The 20314-nt window shown below is 43.6% G+C and overlaps 2 protein-coding genes across 3 annotated transcripts; both read left to right on the top strand.

Moving 5' to 3' along the window:
• The first annotated feature begins 6169 nt into the window (after positions 1 to 6169).
• Positions 6170 to 12344, top strand: LOC100280170 (uncharacterized). 2 transcript variants are annotated; one of them, XM_008645288.4, is made up of 9 exons: positions 6170 to 6836; positions 9355 to 9530; positions 9615 to 9796; positions 9876 to 10163; positions 10262 to 10320; positions 10419 to 10455; positions 10529 to 10600; positions 11269 to 11593; positions 11698 to 12344. In XM_008645288.4, the coding sequence occupies exons 1-9, from the start codon at positions 6707 to 6709 to the stop codon at positions 12091 to 12093; spliced, it is 1665 nt and encodes a 554-aa protein (XP_008643510.1). In that variant the 5' UTR covers positions 6170 to 6706; the 3' UTR covers positions 12094 to 12344.
• A 5562-nt stretch (positions 12345 to 17906) lies between these two features.
• On the top strand, positions 17907 to 18737 carry LOC103627864 (uncharacterized). Its single transcript, XM_008648177.3, has one exon. The coding sequence runs from the start codon at positions 18054 to 18056 to the stop codon at positions 18402 to 18404; it is 351 nt and encodes a 116-aa protein (XP_008646399.1). The 5' UTR covers positions 17907 to 18053; the 3' UTR covers positions 18405 to 18737.
• Positions 18738 to 20314: the final 1577 nt, after the last annotated feature.

Below are 20314 nucleotides of genomic sequence, written 5' to 3' on the forward strand. Positions count from 1 at the left end.
AGATCTTGGCGCCGAGCTCGGTTGTGTTATTAAAATATTTGTTGCAGACATGAGCACAAAGCCCATCTAGCCCACTTGGTAGAGCATAAGGCTTCTAACCATGTGGTCGTGGGTTCAAACCCCATAGTTTGCATTTTTTTTGTTTTTTTTTTGTTTATGTCGTTGGTGTGTCCGCTTAAATTTATTTCTCGCCTAGATTTTTTTTATGTCGTTGTGCCTAGTGTTGCCTTCCATCTTGCACTGCATGCGCGCGCATTTCAATCTACAGTTTCCGAATTTAAAATGCGCGTAAATAATCGACTAGCTCAAATCATGCATGTGCAATACAAAAGCAATGTAGTAATTTTATAAAATGTCATCCGTGCATTATTCAAAATTTTACTACTTTTTTAAAAAGACCGAATGCATGGCATGCATGTTTTCATCTTGCAAATTAAAATCCGCAGAGCTTAGTGCATCTCCAATAATTTAAAAAAAACATTTAGTAATTTAGTGAGCTTTTCATGTAGCTAAAAAAGGTTAAGAACAAATTTCTTGAACAAAATCTAACTTAGTAAAAATATAGAAAACAATTTTGCATTACGAATCATTAACTATTTCTAAATCACTATAACTATTTTTATACATTTTTTTCTTCCTTATATACATTTGCTTTGATAAACAGCATGCCCTACTTATTATTATTCTCCACAACCTTTCACATACAGAGATATTGGCCGATCAGTACATGAGCATATATTTTGGGTCGATTTTTTCAATTGTGAAAAAAAATCTAGGCGAGAAATAAATTTAAGCGGACACACCAACGACATAAACAAAAAAAACAAAAAAAATGCAAACTATGGGGCTTGAACCCACGACCACATGGTTAGAAGCCTTGTGCTCTACCAAGTGGGCTAGATGGGCTTTGTGCTCATGTCTGCAACAAATATTTTAATAACACAACCGAGCTCGGCGCCAAGATCTGTGGCGCCGAGCTCGGTTCCACGTCGACGCCACGCGTCTGGGTTGTGCCAACGCAACACGACCTCGGCGCCATAGCCTATGGCGCCGAGCTGTGTTAGCTCGGCGCCATAGGCTATGGCGCCGAGCAAAGGGTCCAAAACTGCATTTAAAATTTTTTTAGGTCTAAACGTGATTTTACTTCTGTTTAAGGGCTAAAATACAAAAAATTCGGGCGATTGGTTCCGCTTCAGGCTCAGCCTGGCTTGCATCCATCGCCCAGTCTCCTTGGTAGACATTGGGAACATCTCTGCAAAGAACACTATCGTTTGTTCAACATCCAGCCTCCTTGGTAGCCATTGGGACAAGATATCATGTCAAACTGGCTCCACCCAAAAAATACATCATCTCTAACGACAATACCGAGCCAACACACGCTCAAAAAACAACATGATTTACGGTTTCTGGCTTGTTACAAGCACTGCACAATAAAAAAGGTAACTATACCATGTCAACCTCTATATGTTTCAGGGAAGCCGCAGTCTGCAATTCTTTATGGGACATTTGCCATTGAAAATTCCTAACTTTCTTTTCCGTATCAAATTAGTAGGTCTACTAATGACCGCTCCATTAGTCAAAACCATATATATAAAGATTTTCTAAAGGTCCGAGATTTATCAATAGCCCATCTGACATCATTCCTTCTAGGTGGACTCTGAAGCGACATTGACATTTTAAATAAAAAGAGGAGAGTGAATTAGACAGTCTATTTTTATAAACCACGGCTTTCAAAAAAAACTGTCTAGTCAAAATATATATAATAAATAAACTAGCTATATGCACCTACTGTTTTAACTAAATATGTTAATATCTTTTTATCGCAAAGTATTATGCAATCTATGTTCTAATTCTATGAACTGCCCTAACAACTAAGTTAGGAAGGTAAAACTCGCAGCTAAGATGCACAAAAAAGAGAAGAGCATTTCAACTTAGAACCAAAGAACCTATTATTCTGCATATATATTTAGCCCTCAACCTTCTACACCGCAGGTCATTTCACCTCTATCAATCTTCCAGATCTTTTTAGTGAACAGACTGGTCCATAATTTCTACGTTAATGATAACTAGTCCACCATGGATTTTATCTTTGGATATAGATACTCATTTTTTTATTGGTACTTAATTTGATCATCTGCACTTCTCCAAAAGAAACTAGGCCTTACCGTATCCATCTTGCTACGGACCCCTTTAGGCAGGTAGTAGAAACCCATCACATACGTATGCAAGCTACTCAGACATATGTTAGTAGTCAAAATAAGCTTTCTCCTGATGTTATCTATGGGGTCTAACCTTTTAACCATTTGTTATCGTTCCCTTCAAAAAAACTCCAATCCCTAACACCTTGTGAGAGATACGAATGCCTAAGTATTTCATGGAAATATTTTAATATGCAAGTGAGCATATTACCCTTTGATTCATTATGTTTCTAACTATATCCACAAATAATAACTTTATTTTTGTGAAAAAATAATTTTCACACCTGACAATCATTCAAAACAGTATAGTGAGATCTTAAGGTTAGTACTGGACGTATATATCTGAACCATCCAACATGATGTTTATATCATCTGCATACTAGATGTAATAAACGCCATTAGGAATAAGTGAAGATAAACCCTCATTGATAAACTATCTGTTAATTGCTTTTATCCAACATTTCACTGAAGGAGTCAGCCACTGAGTCAAACAATAGATAAGATAGACGATCCCCTTACCTTAATTCACTCAAAATTTAGAAATATGGTCCTCTTGTTCAATTTACATATCTTATAACATGTCATATATGCTCGTTCATGATTTTTCATTCCATTATATTGCAAATGGTTTACCCCTTTTTATGTACATAGGTTTAATCTTACTCTCACATGGTACATGTCTATGAACTTTGATTATACAGACTTACGCTAAACATATCATGTTTTAGCAATAAGAAGTTCATATGAACTAGTTTCCTTTTAGAGCCTCAAAACCTTTTTCTCACATACTCGAGCATTGATTGTTATCAATCATCAAAAGGAGATATTCGAAAGCATCATGGGCTCACCTTGGTTTTAATGATTAATGATAACATAAGATTATTGTGACTAACTTTTTTTTGCAGAAACAAGGTAAGTTAGGTCATAATCACGGAAGATGGTTTAGTTTATATGGTATTCATGCCCTTATTGATGGAGATCAATGATCGATTGTAGATGATGGTTGAGACAATCAAGGGTCAACTATTTCTAAATGTCAGTTGAGTTGTTGGACACTTGTATTAGTGATATGATCTTTATTTTCCTTAAATCATATTACAAAGAAGGACATAAAATAGGTAGTTTGAGCTAGGTATGTCTAATCAGATATGATGGTTCACACTTGCGCAAAACTAATGTTGGGTAAAGCCAAAAGAACCCACAAAAAATTAAAACAAAAAACCAGCTCGAAAAATGATTGAAACTAGCTAGAAGTATGTCTTGCAGTGCGTGAGGCAAGACCGATGTGTCTGATATGCATCGGGTAATGTGTAATAGATATATAACTTAGAGAGCTTGCATAATTGGCTTAAAGTCACTTGTATTCACCTGAAGTGTCTAGTAGACCATCGTATAGGGTACTTAAAGAGCATGTAAGATGTGTCTAAGATGACCAGCAGTACTCACCGAGCGTGTACAGTACGCCACCGGACATGATACTCAAAGAAGTACGCGATTGTCCACTCCTTGACCTTACTAAATATAGACATAACGAGTGTAGCACTGATGCGTACAACAGATGCTACATACAGAAACCCATAGTCTTGAAAATTAGTTGTTGGTCAAGGAAAACGTGTCATGCAGTGAGTAGTAAGCATTAGACACGTAAACACCTGACATGTAGTCGTCGGAAGTGTTTTTTTTAGTTTTCTAAAAATCGAGTGGGAGAATTGTTTTGTGAGGTTTTGGAGCATGTAAAAAAATAAAATATTTTCAAATTTATTGAGTTTTTTTAGTGTCTAAACTCTAAAAATACTGTGGGGACAAAAAAGGTCCCTCTAATAGCTTATAGGAAACTATATCTAAGGGCTAGTTTGAGAACTTTTTCAAGAGATTTTTATTTTTCAAGGAAAAAATAAACTAATGTTTCTTATAAAAATAATAAAAAAACTATTGGGAAAATAAAGTTTCTCGATTTAAGAAATAAAAAATAGATTTAAGAAATAAAAAATAGAGGCAGAAGAAATAAATTTCATGGTGACGTGCATGTTTTGTCGCAGGAGATGGCACGTGGGCGTGCCGCGTGCATCCAAGTTACGAGCACTATTATTGTCCTCTGTCACCAGTAATCTGCCCCTGGCCAGTCTGCAAAGATATTAGCTAATAACTGATGGGAAAGAGAGAAAAAAAAACTTTGGTTGGTTGGTTGGCTTCGCTGTAGACAGATCCGTGAGGCAAGTCTCCGATATCTGACCAGGAACCAGTTTACCAATCACGCCTTATTAAAGTCTGCGCGTACTTGCCTGCTTCTGTTCGGTGCTTGCTGACCAGTTGCGATTTCTTCCCGAGCCCGCGGCAGCCGGTACCGGCAGTCCGGAACGCACGGCCGGCCGGCCCCGAGCCGCTCCGTGTCCAACTCTCGGAGTCCAGTCCTTGCTGCCCTGCGACCCTGACTTCTCGTCACAGCGTGTTCGCTTCCTTTCGAGTAGGGAATAGGTACATATACCCGTTCCCGCGACATAAAATTTTCCCTACGAGGATCTAGGAACACTTGCGGAGATATATTTTCCATGGAGATAAATCATCGATGGGATACCGTCTATGTTTAAATTATAATTAGGACATACACACTTTGTTATTAACGCAAAACATTTTCACATATACATAGTGTTAGATGTAATAAATCATTATATATACATCAAAAGAACACATTTGTATAGTAATACATCTTTTAATAAGATAATTATTTATTTTTATCATTGACTATTACACGAAAACATCACCATGTATAGGTTTAACGAGTCCCCGCGGGAAACGGGGACGAGGAATGTGCTTCTCTGTCCCCATGCTCATTTATCTGTTAGGGGAAGAATTTTCTCTGTTTACATCTATGTGGAAAAGAAACTTTTCCATTTCCGTCCTCTAATGGAGGAATTTCCCGTGGACTTTTTCTTCTCGGTCCTCTAATGGAGGAATTTCCTAGGAGAATCGATGATCGAGACCTATTGTCATCTCTACTTTCAAGAAAAATAAAAAAAAAACAAAAAGAGGGGAAGGGGGTTCTTTCCTTATGCACGAAGAAATGGTCAGCGAGGAGAAGAGCAGAAGACAACCGCCACGTACTAATCATGATACTCAAGTTCGTCGGTGCACGAGTAAACATTTTCATGCAGCTAGTCCGTTGCCCGCCACCGCGACGAGGCCAGCGACGTCGACTGAATGCAACGCAGGGAAGCTCCACGACATCATATTAGAGTGTGTGGTTAAGAAATGAAAATGACGGCCATATTGTATATAGCGTTTGGATACAAATCACGTTGCAGTGAGATAAATATCGAAGTAATTTTTAGTGGTGATATGATCTAAAAAAAATCGAATGAACAATGTCACATCCACCTCATCCTAATTTAACCTCAAACCAAAAGACATACTAGTGCGTCTTCAAGGAGTAAAACTCAAAGATAGGGGAGGCATCACATCACATCAAAATAATCGCAGTGCCTTTGGCAATAAGGGCATGTACAGTGGTGTTTAATGTGGGGGCTCTTAAGGTGTTTTAGGGGGTTATTTGCAAAAAAATCTTAGAGCCGTCTCTCCGTGAAGAGACGTCTCTGGCTCGTAAACCAAGTAACAACAGACGCCTCACTTCCCACTGTACGAATTTGTCGTCTGTTCTATCGATCTGATGCTATACAAATACATTTAATTCTGTATTTATTAATAGACTACGTTTAGAGACACTCCATTGTACAATAGAGTCTCTTAGTTGTCTCCTGTGCTTGGAGAACCGTTTTGGTGTCTCTCCACTGTACATGCCCTAAACAAAGCTCCAGACCACACGATTTGGGAGGGAGGGCCCCCTCCCCGATTTGCGAACAAAATGTCGGCAGCAGTTGGTGATAATACTCACTCCACTAGCAGTTACTCCAAGGGGAAGCCGGTAATTTGGCAAGTTAAGCGCGCGCTCCTTTGGGCAGTTTGGGGAGAACACTGGCGCCCAGACACACACTTTAGCCACCGCAACACGGAATGCTTGGACACCCGGCAGATCTGCGGCGCCCCTGCGCTGTGCTCCTGCCACCAACGCCAAATCCTACTCGCGGTCGCGGGAGGCGAAAATCCCGTTAGTTGCCCAGACCCAGACCCAGAGAGGAGGGCGACGAACACACGGTGACGGAGAGCCGAGTGGACAGGACAGGAGCGCGGAGGGAGGAGGAAACAAAGCAGAAAAGCAACCCCCGTCTTCCATCTTTGCGGAGCGACGCGCATCTGCCCTGCCCATCTCTTTCGTGCTCCTACCCCCCGCCTTCTTCCGCCCGCCGCCTCAGCCCTCAAGGCTTTTCCTTCTCATCTTCTTCTCAGACCGGGGACGGGCCCGACGGGGACAGGGACAAAAGGTGGTGCGATCTTGTTGGGCACACTCCGCCTCCGCGCGCGGGAAGAGAGAGAGAGAGAGAGAGAGAGAGAGAGAGAGAGAGAGAAGGACGGAGGGTGGCAGGGCCGCCGCGCCGGTGAGCCGACCCCCAGCCATGGCATTGCCGGCTCCCCCCGTCCGCCTGGCGCTGCTGCTGCTCGTCGCGCTGCCATTCTGCGCCGCGCATCCCGGGCCGGGGGCCTTCAACGCTCCTCGCCACTTCCAGACGCCCGCGCTCCACTCTGGTTCGTGCAGCCCCACTTCTCGCGTTTCCTCTTCACATATTACTCTCTCTTTTTTCTCTGGTGCATAGTATATATACGTCGATGAGAAGCAGGAAAAAATCTCGCCTCTTCTTGACCCATCCAGTGCGGTGATTTATGTTCGTCTGCGTGTGCCTCTCTCGTTTAGTCGTTTCCTTTCCCCAGACCCCAGTTCGTCTACACACAACAGAGCCTTTTGTTCAGTACGGACCCAAGTCCATTTCTTCTTCTTCTTCTTCTTGCTGGGGAACGGTCCCCCAGAATTTTCTGGTAGCGTTCTGTGGTCCTCAGGTTTTCGTTCATCTGTTTGGTTTGGTGTCCTTTTCTTCTGCTCCTTGCAGGGTTTATTCTTCGAAACAATCCAATGTTCGACATTCGATCGACCCTGTCAAATCTTGGTTCTGGGTTACCTGCAGTGCTCTTTATCAAATCTGCGCCCCTTCCTTTTTCGAAGGAAAGGGAAATTCGTGTTCTTCTTCCACTACTCCCTCCTTATATTGCGATTCTCTCTCTCTCTCTTTTTTTCCCTCGGAAAGGAATACAGCTGGCGTCTTTGGTTTCTAATTCCCTCCGCTTTTTTTCCCATTCTCATGTCCCTGCATCAGTTCTGTTTTTCTTCTCTGTAGCGAATCGCTTTTGTACTGCTTTGAATACTTTAGAGCAACTTCAATAGTTCTCTATAAAAAAGCTTGCTAAAATCATATTTAGCAAGTTACTAAATAGCTATGGGAAGTAAAAAATAACTTAGTGTGCAATAGTTACTCATATTTAGGGAGTAGTTCGATTTTGAATCTAGCTTTGGTAGTCCTACCTCCATCAAATCTGGCTAACGGCAAGGTTGAGAACAGAGGATGTCGAGGGCGGAAGAGAAAAGGTCGGTCGACATGACCTATGAGGAGTGGTGGTCCGATGGCGCAATCTATGGGACAGTAGGGTCTGACGGTAAAGGAGAAACTTGTGTCACACGCATTTGATCTAGCTACCTCACTGTGCTAGAAAGTGGGAAAAAGTGTGCTATACCTGGCTACCTCACTGTGTGGGAAAGGGAAAAAATAATCACGCCACTGTGAAGAAATTGACGTCAACATCATTTAGGGAGTCACTATCGAGTTGCTAAATGTGGAGAGTTAATAGAGTTGGATAACAACTAACTAAATTTAGCAAGTCTACTTAGAGAACCATTGGAGAAGCAATTTTCTGCTCACTTCTTAAATTTAAGATTTAGAGAGTTGTTTAGAGAATTATTGGAGTTGCTCTTAGTTTCAGCTTTCAACCTGTAGCGTTCCCAAATTCCGTGTTTTTTTAAAGAAAAAGGAAAACAAACCAAACAGTCTCGTGTCACTGCCCTAGTACTGCCCTGTGGTGCCTCCATTTACCTTTTTACTGAGTCTGCAGTTCCTTCCTTTTGTGCTGCTTTGCTGTTCTCGGTACGTAGTGTTGTAATGGTTTGTAGTGATTTTCGTATCCATTTCTTGATTTAATCTATTGTAACCGAGTTCTTGCGTACCCTCAGAAACCTATCGTTTTACTTGTAAGAGCTTTAATTTAAAGAGAACACTATATTATGGCTCTATTCAAGTTCTATCCTCTCACGACTACTGCGCCGCTGATCCTGCAGAGAATGTTATAAATAAACCAATGGAGCACTAAAGAAAACCAGAACATTGTTGTATTAAACATTTAAACCACCAGTGGAAAACGCCTATTCATCCCAGTTGGGAGATCTATGTTTTTGTCGCTGGCAATCAGGGCCGTTCCTGACTTTTTAGGGGCCCAGTGCGAAATTCGATATGGTGGGCCCATCCACACACAAATATATATAATTATACATACAATATCGAATATTTAACGTATAAAAATTATTATGCACCTTTTAATGTTTATAAGATAACAAATGTAAAATATAGCCAAAAACACTTACTTCTCATCTGATATCATTAAAAATATCTTCTAACATTTTGTGATACGAAGTCATCCCTTATATCGTTGAGATCAATTTCATACAACAACTTTTTTCGATATATAGAATCGTCAAGTCATTTAACCTCTCTTAAGTTATGTTTGACCATAAATAGTCCACAAAAACATTTCAATTTTAAAAAGCTTCTGTTTGACGATGCAACTATCATGTGTATAGTAAATAATACTCTGTCTATATCAAAATAAAATTCGTTTGCTTCTTTAGTGGATTTATCATCATCTAGTTGAATATAAACATAAAAATATATAGCAAAAATAAATACTATTTTGAAACGAACGGAGTATTCGATAAGCCATTGAGACATTAGTTTAACAATCTAAATGAGACTGATTGATAGCGCATCGCTCATTGCGTATTTGTGTCTAGAATAGATAGGTTTAATAGAAAAAAGTGCTAGCGTCTGGTGCTTAGGGGCCCTCTGATTTTGGGGGCCCAGTGCGGCCGCACCTTGGGCACCCCCACAGGAACGGCCCTGCTGGCAATCGTCATTGTATGACAGGGTATTATAACTGTCAAAAGCAGATGGATTTGGCTTGGTGGCAAGAAGGTCGATTGCTGAAGCTCCTGCTGACATCAACGTCACTACGAATAGCTCCTTTGTGCTGGCGGCAGATAGGACATATCGAAGGGACCCTTTGAATGGCTTCAGGAAATACCCGGGCGGCTGGAATATCAGTGAAGTGCACTATTTCGCTGTAAGCCATCCATTTCGAAAACTGCAACTCTGTTGTCTGCTTACATCTGTTGGCATTATATGATACTGATTTCTTTGTTGGTAGTCCGTCGGATATACAGCCATTCCGCTGTTCGCCATTGCTCTCGTGTGGTTTGTGATCTTTTTCCTGGTTATGCTTGGGATTTGCTGCCGTCATTGCTGTTGCCCGCATCACACCTACAAGTATTCACGAACAGCATATGCTCTATCATTGATACTTCTAATACTGTTCACATGTGCTGCAATGTAAGTTCCATTCTTCTTCTATAATGTCCTTGCATATATTTTGAGCTGCATATGCTGATCAAGTTTCGCTCAATGCTAGTGCTGGATGTGCTATGTTATACGATGGCCAGGGAAAATTCCACAAGAGCACAACAACTACTCTGAAGTTTGTTGTTAGCCAGGCAAACTATACTGTTGACAACCTTAGGAACCTATCTGATAGTTTGTCTGCTGCAAAGAAGGTCGACATAGCACAGTCCTTTTTGCTGCCTCCTAATGTGCAAAATGAGATAAATGAAATTCAAGGAAAGCTGAACTCATCAGCTACTGATCTTGCTATTAAAACAACAGATAATGCCGCGAAGATCAAAAAGGTGCTAAACAGAGTGTAAGTGTTTTTCACCCCATGTCATTGAGATATCATCTAAATGATGCAGCTATTAGGACAATGGGTTTTGTGCATATGGCTGACCGATTTTATTTCAGGCGGCTTGCTTTAGTTGTCATTGCAGCTGTGATGCTTCTTCTGGCATTTGTTGGCTTCTGTAAGTACTCTTTCTTTTTTTCCATACTGTCCAGAAAATGGCCATTCTTTTGTATGTTTCTAAACACATGCTAACATAGTAACTCTTGACTTTGTCAGTGTTATCCATCTTTGGTCTGGAATTCCTTGTCTCTGTGTAAGTTTTGTCTTTGCTTGTGATCTTATTTTAATAAACCAGAGATATCATTTTTGTTCCTATTTTTTTACAGCTTGGTTATTATTGGATGGATATTGGTTACTGGAACGTTTATCCTGTGTGGTGTATTTCTTCTTCTGCACAAGTAAGTATTCTAATATAATAAACACATCATAATACTGCACCAAGTATCACACTTGCATCCCAAGTCCTATTAAGTTACCCCTGTTTTATACAATCAACCTGTAGATAGCTACCTTATATTATATAGCCTAGACTATAAAAAGCCAGTTTTTGGTTTTAGGTTCAGGTCTTTTTCAATTTGAAGTCTTATCTTGTTTGGAGCATGCTAGCATGGCGATGATCAAGCACTTGCATGAAGCGACCATCAGTCCATGTTTGTAGGCTGCATCCTGCTACCAGTTTGCATTGGAATTGCCTATCCAATGACATCTTGAACTCGGTTCAGGGGCTAAGAGCTACATCCTTGCATCCTCTAGGCGACTAGGCCCTGTTTGTTGTGTTGCCTCTGACCCAACTTTCGCTGTTATCTGGCAAACAGGTTTTCCTCCTATTCCTGGTTAATGCCACCTTTTGCAAGCGGAACTTGTACACAATTTTATATTAACATGTAACTATCAGTAGTAAAGCTGGAAAAAAAACAAAACTTGAGCTGTTGGAACCACTACATATAATTTTCGCGGGATTTCGACTTGGGGTGAAACATCTACCCTCTTAAAGGCAACCTTTATGGTCAAGTAAGCATGTGTCTCCCTTTTGATATCAGCATCTCATCTCCTCTTCAAAACACAGTGTCGTTTCAGATACTTGCGTTGCAATGGAAGAGTGGGTTGCTCATCCGACAGAACACACAGCCCTGGACGAGGTTATCCCCTGCGTGGAGCCTGCCACGGCGAACGAATCCCTGTACAGAAGCAGGCAGGTGACGTTCGAGCTGGTGAACGTGGTGAACCAGGTGATCACCAACGTGTCGAACAGGAACTTCCCCCCGCAGCTGACGCCTTTGTACTACAACCAGTCGGGGCCACTGATGCCTCTGCTCTGCAACCCCTTCACGCCTGATCTGAGGGACCGCAACTGCAGCAGAGGAGAGGTTACCTTGGACAACGCAACCCAGGTACTCCACTTTGCGCTGTGATTACAAGCTTTTATTCACTGCATTGTGGGATGGTGATCGCCGAAGCACAGCACTGATCCATACAATGCGGCATTGTGCTTCAGGTGTGGAAGAAGTACGAGTGCCAGAGCACCACCGTCTCAGGAGGAGCCGAGATCTGCGCGACGGTGGGGCGTGTGACCCCCAGCATCTACGGGCAGATGACCGCGGGCGTGACGGTGAGCCAGGGGCTGTACCAGTACGGGCCTTTCCTCATCCAGCTGCAGGACTGCACCTTCGTGCGCGACACCTTCACGACCATCAACCAGGGCTACTGCCCGGGGCTGGAGCGCTACAGCAAGTGGGTGTACGTGGGCCTGGTGATGGTCTCGTTGGCGGTGATGCTGTCGCTCATCTTCTGGGTGATCTACGCCAGGGAGCGGCGGCACCGCGTGTACAGCAAGCAGCACCAGCCGTACCCGGTGGAGGACAAGCCGGCGGCGACGGTCCCGGGCGCTTGAATTGATATGGCCCGCCCGTTCCAGTGCTCCGGCCTACTCCCGTGCCGCTGTGCATACTGTACTCCGCGCGCTAGTTGGGTTTTACGTGGTGGTGTAGGTGGATGATGTACCCTGGATTGTTGTTCGTTTGCTTGGTGTTGCTGTATGTTTGCTGATTTTAAGTTGTTGTGCATTCTCGTACTGACGGTAGCTGGACAATGAATTGATTGTGTTGGGATTGGTTATTATTAGGTGTTCTTCAGTTCGTTTCTCGTCGCCTGTGCTGTGCTGTGCATCATCATCGTCATCTCTATCGGCAGGTCAGAGAGACTCAGGCCTTCCTCTCCTTTCCCTTGGACCAAGGTAGCACGAACATGTCACAGTGGCCGTGCCATTGCTGACTGGGCCGCTGGACGCAGATGGGGCCAAATGCCAGTGACAGGGTGCAGGGGTCTGCTGACATGTGCGGTCGATCGATCTGGTCTGGTCCCATTCTATCCCCGTCCTCCAGCGTCATTGGTGCTGTGCTGTGCTGTGCTGTGCCCGAGTCAACCCGTAAACCACGCAGGCAGCATTGCACGTACTACTAGTGCACAGCGCGCAGCAGACCAGATCGCTGGAAAGGGAGCGAGCGAGTACCATTTGCGCTGACTGTTTCTCTGAACCTAGCTTCCTTTCTTCTTGCCATTAAAAGAAAACTAGAGTGTAGAATCTGGTCGGAACATTAGAAGGCTGAAGCTAGATGGAAGATGTGATAACCACATCCAACCAATTCAAATTTACTCCTGCAACGTTAGGGCGTCCCAATGGCTAGCTAGATTCACTCTCTTTTCTACGTGGATAGAAAATATAGCGAAAACGAGAATAGATAGCGACGAACAATTAGATAGGATATTTCACGTATTCCAAGAAGCTAGGTGTATCACGTGTGGGACTAAGTACTAGATAAATTACTATTTTTTATTTTTTTCTTCTCTCCATATCAGCTAGATATTTGAGATAGCCATTACGAACGTCCTCATAGACTAACCTTCTCCAACGCCGCGTCTTTAAAAAAAAACCACTCTAACCAATTCAAAACTAGGATATATTCGCAAGTTTATCATAACAGTCATCATCACCCGCACTTGTGCAGGCAGCCAGTTCTGACTGGCGGGTTGACATGACCCAATTGCCCTGCGCCCAGGGTGCCTGCACTGCACATCAGCACACGTCCGCGTGGTGGTGACTAGACTAGACTAGGCAGTAGGCACACAGCCGCACGCACAGGGCAGTGCTGGAGCTGATCCGAGTCAGATCCCCTCGGTCGTCAGGAAAGACCTCGCTCTGAACTCTGGCTTTATGCGCCTGACGTGTCTGTCTGTCATCTCCAGTCCGGTCTCCAAGCCTGACGAGTTGCCATGCACGCAACGCAATTGGCGGCTGGATGACCAGGGCGCGCCCTGAAAAAGCTCGCTCTTCCTGCATCTCCTTCATCCGCCCGCGCAATCAGCAGTGTGGGTTGCACAGGCTGTCCCGACGGCTCAGTGTGCACTTTCTTCTCTCCTGTCTCCACCACGGGCCGGGGTCGGCAGCATTCGGCAACGAACGAGCCTAGCCGCACTGAATGCGCGCACCCGTCGTGGGGCCGAGCCGGCGGCATCGCCGTCGCCCGGCGTCCGTCAGATACCGATGCATGCACGAGGGGCCGGGCGTCATGGGCACGCCTCGCCAGACCACCTGACCTGCATTCATCCTCCGTTCGTTCATACGGCGATCAATGGATACCCCATCGCCGGAGATCGTATCGTATCGTATCTACGTCTTGATATACCCACCGACGGACGAGGGCGCCGCGGAAGAACGGTGCGTCGATAACGGAGGAGCTAGCGCTGCACAGGAGCCGTGCGCTGCTTGGGCTCCAGAGTCCAGAGAACCGCTGTGTCGATCGCCTCCTCACCGCCATGTCACAGCACCCGGCCCGGCGGCTTGCTGTCGCCGGCAGGACTCTTCTCCGCATTGAACACATGATCCAGACGCTCGGTCTCTCTCTCCGATTCTTTTCCAGTGTGGGCCCTGACTTCTCTGGCCGACTAAACATATGAACAGGCTACATAAAATGCTGGGTTTTCTACTCTCTCGCCTTCATGCATGGGCTCCACTGAAAGGCGTCGACTTTAATAAATAAAATCTCCAGTTCAGAGTTAGGCGCAATGCAGTTCTGATCCTGGTCCTACTCGCTCGACTTCACCTGAACAGACTGCTCAGATGATGTATCTGAATCTCTTTTGGCTTAACCAAAGTTCAATAATCTGTTTCGAGCTAACATTAATTACCACTTCTCATGAACGAAGATCAAACAGATCAGTCGAGGAGGAAGAGGAGAAGCCCGGTAGGTCTTTGCCTGATCACTACTAACTAGCTCCCGCGTAGCTGCAGAGTTTTCTTCTGTCTATATCTGGTAGCAGTTAATCCACTGAAGAGGTCTGCAGGGTGCTCTTCTCTCCTTTCTTCGGATTAGTCCTCGTTCACTGCTTGTTTACTAATGCGTATACAGTTGGTGCGGTGTGAGTCATTTCGCAGCGAACAGATCGAACCCTCTCCTTTGCCTAGAGTCCAGTGATCCGTGCTGCTCTTCTATTATCTAATATACTCCGTATCTATCACACTAGAAAAGCTAGCAGAGAGTGGCCCTTGGAGGCCACACGGGTCACATCTTTTGCCGATGTATCTAAAGGCTTTAACTCTGAGCAAATCTGACTGATTCTTCCTTCCCTTGTAAATATCCTCTCTTGATATAAGACAAGCAAAAAAAAAAAAAGATCGTACCTACTGCGATGCTTCTAACCGGCGAGAAAGCTACTGATGATTAGTTTAGCATTGTTATCATCTTACAAAAAAAAAGGCTGCCGATCTGTGCCATGATTTGTGAAACTGTTTCCATCTTTCACAGACGAACAGTTGATATCGACCAGCCCACAGATAACCAAGGGGTCACGCAAGCGGCCCCCACCTGTCAGTGACAACCAAAGACCACCATCATGTAAAAGGAAAAAAAACGAAGGATCTTGCAAGGAGCTCTGAACTACCAACTGATTCGTGAGCCTTAACTAGCTTCTCCTTCCTGTTAGCAGATCACTCCGTTCAAAGAAATTTTGCAGAAGCTGTCTTCATCTGGAAAAACCAACCAACTGAGCTTTCGGCACAGCGAACAATATCCCCGGTAAGTAATTTCCGCACAGCTGTTTCCTGGAGCGAGAAACTGTCAATGAAGTTGTTAGCGTCGCCGTCCACGGGTGTTTGTTTGGACTCTTCTTCTGGTCCAGCCAGGCTCCACATGTTACCGTCAGGTAAATTTTACTTCACCTGGAACCGTGTCTTGGGCCGGCTGGGCTAAGCAGCGAACTCTCTGGAGCGATTAGCTGTCCATTAACATGGCGACGCCTTCATGGCTCCATCTTTTTTTTTTGGGGGGGGGGATATTTTGTTACAAGAGAAAAAAAATAGCACATAAAAAACATTGCTTTGGGTAATCCTTTGGAAATGGCATGTATATTATGCAATAATAAAGCTGTTGTCCGGATGAAAGATACTACAAGTATTCCCCTCTCCAGCAGCGGACAAGTTAGGAGAGGAAAAAGCTTTGGCTTGCTACTCGGGTTGAGGGTGAAAGATGGTGACCTAACAAATGGCATGCAACACTAGTGTTCTTCTCCACTGCCAAGACTACTCTTCTCTATTGTAAAACTCGCTTGCTTCATTTCTTAAACGATAAGGCAGTTGACAGTGATCCTCCTAACTTTTTTTAAAAAAACACTGGGTTGGTATGGTTGTATGATCACTAGCAGATTATATGAGTGTTTGCTTTTCTAGGGACTAATTTTTAGTCCCTCCGTTTTATTTCATTTTATGTTAAAAATTACCAAATACGGAAACTGAACTCAATTTTAGTTTATGTATTTAACAATTTAGGGACTAAAATAAAATAAAATGAAGAGGCTAAAAATTAGACCCTACAAACCAAATAACCCCTATACATACACTATGACGTAAATAAAGGTGAATTTGATCGACCCAGCAGTTACTGCGTAGTGTAGAACAAGTATGTATCTGTCTTCTTCAGGTACTATCTCTATACTTAAGGAATACTTGTTATTATATATAAATCCCGGTGATGTAATTGTTTGAGAAATAAATTAAAAACTTGATGATTTAGGCAAGGTCAAACCAAACAAGCAGATCGATGATATCAGCGGTTGGTTGATGGTCCAGCCATCCTTATCATGCTAGATATATACAAGAGAATTTTGACTTGCAACTAGTGGATGTTCTCACACTTCTACTAGGCAAGATATATAATACATGTACGAGGATAGATATAATACGCACTAACATATTTACCATGTCCAACTAAAATAATATGTGAGTAAAGGATTATGAATCGTTACCATTAAACGCGTAGCGTGGCGATGTAGAGAAAGTAGTCGTACATTCTCGTGTATCAACAATAATAATACATTTACTCATACTCCTCACTTTTCTTCTTAATCAACAATGCAACAAAAACAGCAACGTCTCCACGATATCCATATATGTGTAGGAATGAAACGCCATAACGATGGTATGCTAGCACCACTCGTGCAACAAGAGGATAGGTAGAGAGACAATGGTAGCTAGAATGAGTGTCTCTTGATTCTAGCATGTATAGACCTCCCGCTAAGGGTCTTTTAGCCTAAAGATCAATTAATATTCTCATAGAAAATGATTGTCTTTTGAAAATATAATCAATGGTCTCACACTTGCATTGGAGTTAATCATCCATGTAACTATTTCAATATATTAAGTGTGTGACCAGTTAGGTTTATGTATGGATGACCATGATCGAAAACCATTTTAGACAATTAGTCGATAGCAGCGTCTTGCAACAAATATTGAATATCGTATACACACTATGCGCATATCAGTCGAACCTTGATATAGACATGTCTAGATTCTTTTGCTACATGATACATACGGAACTCAAGGCGAGATTTGAGCCACTCTTCTAATAGTTCAATATTTCACTCGATCTTGTAGTGGATTACAACTTCTAACAACTCTTCGGTCACATCATTATTACCTCTCTGATCGCATTGGCATGGTCATGCACTTTCTTATTTCGATCACATCAAGGGAGGCAAAGATATCACTCCCGTTTTGTACAAGGGACAAATTTTATCTTAAACCTCTCACATCATATCCTATGTTTTATGGTGTACCTGATAACTTACCCAGTTATAGAGCAACTTTTGATAACCCTAAAATACATCACTGCACATAGCGAAAATAACGATGATCTCATGTCTAAGCGCTTGATGGCACATACCGAGTGGCTCAATCCAACACTGTTTACTTTATCATGTGTCCACATTATTGATCCAATATTTTAAAACTAATTGTTAACAAGTTTAACCAGCTTTACAAAAAAGTGTAATAATATTTACGATGTAAGATAAGCATGTCATAAAAAATTACGGTGTACTCATCAGTGATATATTTTGTGCTACAAATTTAGTGAAAATTAAAATAGTTTGAGGTACGACTTTTGAAACTGATTTATTTTTATATTGAACTGAGGAGCAGTACATTATTTTTTTTGCGTGATTCCCCCACATGGCCTGTGCGTCCTGCTTCCTTCTTTTCTGTGAACAAAGGGTAGGGTACGATCGCGCCATGGCAACTAAATTTATTTAAATTATCCTGTCAGAGTAGGACGATCAGAGGACGGGGGATTCGTTCCACGCAAAATGGTTAGGCGCGCAGGTCCTACACGAAAGGAAATACAAAATGCTTGGAGCCTGTCTGACAAGGACACGCACGTACCCAGCAGGCGAGCGCAAGGCAGCCACGACGGGACAGAGGCCGAAGCCTCGCGCGCACTCGCTCCGCCTTCTCTCGTGTCGCGTCGCGTATAAAAGCGGCCGCCCCGGACCCCGGCGACGCCCACCAAGATTCCAAGAACCATGGCCTCCGCACCCTGCTCCAACTCTTCCCCCGCCGCCAGAGCCCCGAGATCCGCCGCTGCCGGCAACAAGAAGCCGACGACGTGCCTCTGCTCGCCGACGAGCCACCCGGGGTCGTTCCGCTGCAGCCGGCACCGGAACGGGGCCGCCGCGCCGGGCGGCGAGGCGGCGCACGGCGCCAGCAGGGGCGGCACTGCTGGCAGGGCGGCCAAGGGGCGGTCCGTGCGCGCGCTGCTGCTCCAGAGGATCGGCGGCGGCCCCAGCGAGCTCGGCGGCCGCCGCCGCCGCTGCCGTCGCGGGGTCGGCGACTTCCAGCCGCGGCCCTCCAGGCTGCGCCTCATGAACCAGTGACGCCGGCGGGCCTGCTTCGGTCTCGTCGCTGCTCCTCCTGATCTAGCGCCGGTGGTGCGCCACTATTTCGCGCGCACGCATCGGTTCGACGACGCGACGCTAGATCGTACTACGTTCTTAGCAGAATAAAGAGCAAAAACTGTCCGTACTGTACTCGTAGCCTGCAGATCTGGAACTGTGTGTACATAGTGTCGATGAAGACGAAGCAACGTGGTTCGTTCCTCCATTTCTGATGGCTCCATGTATGCCTATGGTCTGTAACTCTGTACTCCTTGTGTTTTTTTAGAGAGGAAAGAAAGAAATCCATGGAAGAGTGCATATGGTGTTCGTGTTCTTGGCTCTTGCATAGTTTCAGTTTTTTTTCTCTAAAAAAGATTTTCATTTACCTTTTTTTTCAAGAAACAAAGTACTCGCCTAGTTATTTTGGGAGGGTGTGTCGTGCCGTGTGTGTGCGGTGCGCGGTGTGGACGTTCATGTTCACAGGACGTGCATGGTTCGTTCCTCCATGCCTGATGGCTCCATGTATATATGTCTATGGTCTGTACTCCTTGTGTTTTTTAGAGATGAAAAAGGAAATACATGGAAGAGTCAAGAGTGCACATGGACATGGCGTTCGTGTTCTTGGCTCTCGGGCAATTTCCATATTTTTCTTAAAAATGACTTTTCATTCATCTTTTTTAAGAAGCAAAATACTCGCACTAGTACACGCTAGAAGCGTCTTTTTCCCCTAGTTATTTTGGGAGGGTGCGTGCGAGGATTGTTGTGTGCGGTGTGGACGTGCATGTTCACAGGACGCCCATGAGAGCTATCCGAAAGCAACGTTCTTTTCTTTAGGTGTGTGCGTGTGGAACTACGCGCATGTGAGCTTACTTACTGCTCTTCTTTAGAGCATCTCCATAGTTACGAAAACTAACTCCCTAATTTAAGAAGTTTTTTTAGAAAAACTTTCCACTAACAAGTTAGTTATATAAAACAGGTTCCTAAATTTCTAAACTTCTTACGAAATATAATTTCATCACTATATTTACCAACCTCGTTGGCACTCTCTAAGTCAATGTTGATGTTAAGTCCATTGCGAAAAGCACACTCCAACCATTGTTTTGCGTCGTACCATCATCCCATTTACTACAAATCCATCTCCACCGTCTACACACCTTGACACAGCCATCGCCAAACAATCTCTTGTGCCGAGGCGCCATCGGAGCACCTCCTACGTTGGACCTTGGTGCACGGCGTGTGTCTATCGTCGCGGTCGTCTGGTCTTCCATCGATAGCTCCGAATCCGATGTTCCAAGATGTCATGAAAGGTTGTTCATAATTATTTTTGTGCAAAAAAAGAAGGTAGACCAACTTAATTTTTTGTTGATGTGTACAACTTTAAAAATCAGCTGGAGAACTATTGTAGCACAAATTTTTTTCTACTCCTTGAAATGTTTTAGTCACCTCTAAAATCTATAATTTAGGGTGCTAAATTTAAATAACTATTGGAGGTGCTTTTAATCTTAGTCCCCGCGGTAATGTTTGCACGATGTAAGCTTATAATATAGAGACAATACTTATTACTATGATGTCTATCTATATCTTTTTTATATAGAAACTTCGTTAAACTTAAGATTGATTACTCACTGGGATTGAGTTGATACTTACACAAAATAATACTCTATTGGATAGTCACATGTAAGCATCAAGCCTACTCAGAACTGATTCACACAATGGTTTATTATTAGAAAAAACATGGACTTTTTTTTTTGTGTTCGAAGCCGGAAGGTTAGACCAAAAACGAGACTACACGCCGACGCCGTCTACCCTGCCTGGAGGGTAAACCCAGGCTACGTACGTTCTATTGTACTGTAGATAAATTCTTAACAAGACAAGAATACAAGATACATCCTGCACTACAGATAGTGTCA

This window comes from Zea mays, chromosome 5 (genome assembly GCF_902167145.1).
Source record: "Zea mays cultivar B73 chromosome 5, Zm-B73-REFERENCE-NAM-5.0, whole genome shotgun sequence".
NCBI lineage: Eukaryota > Viridiplantae > Streptophyta > Magnoliopsida > Poales > Poaceae > Zea > Zea mays.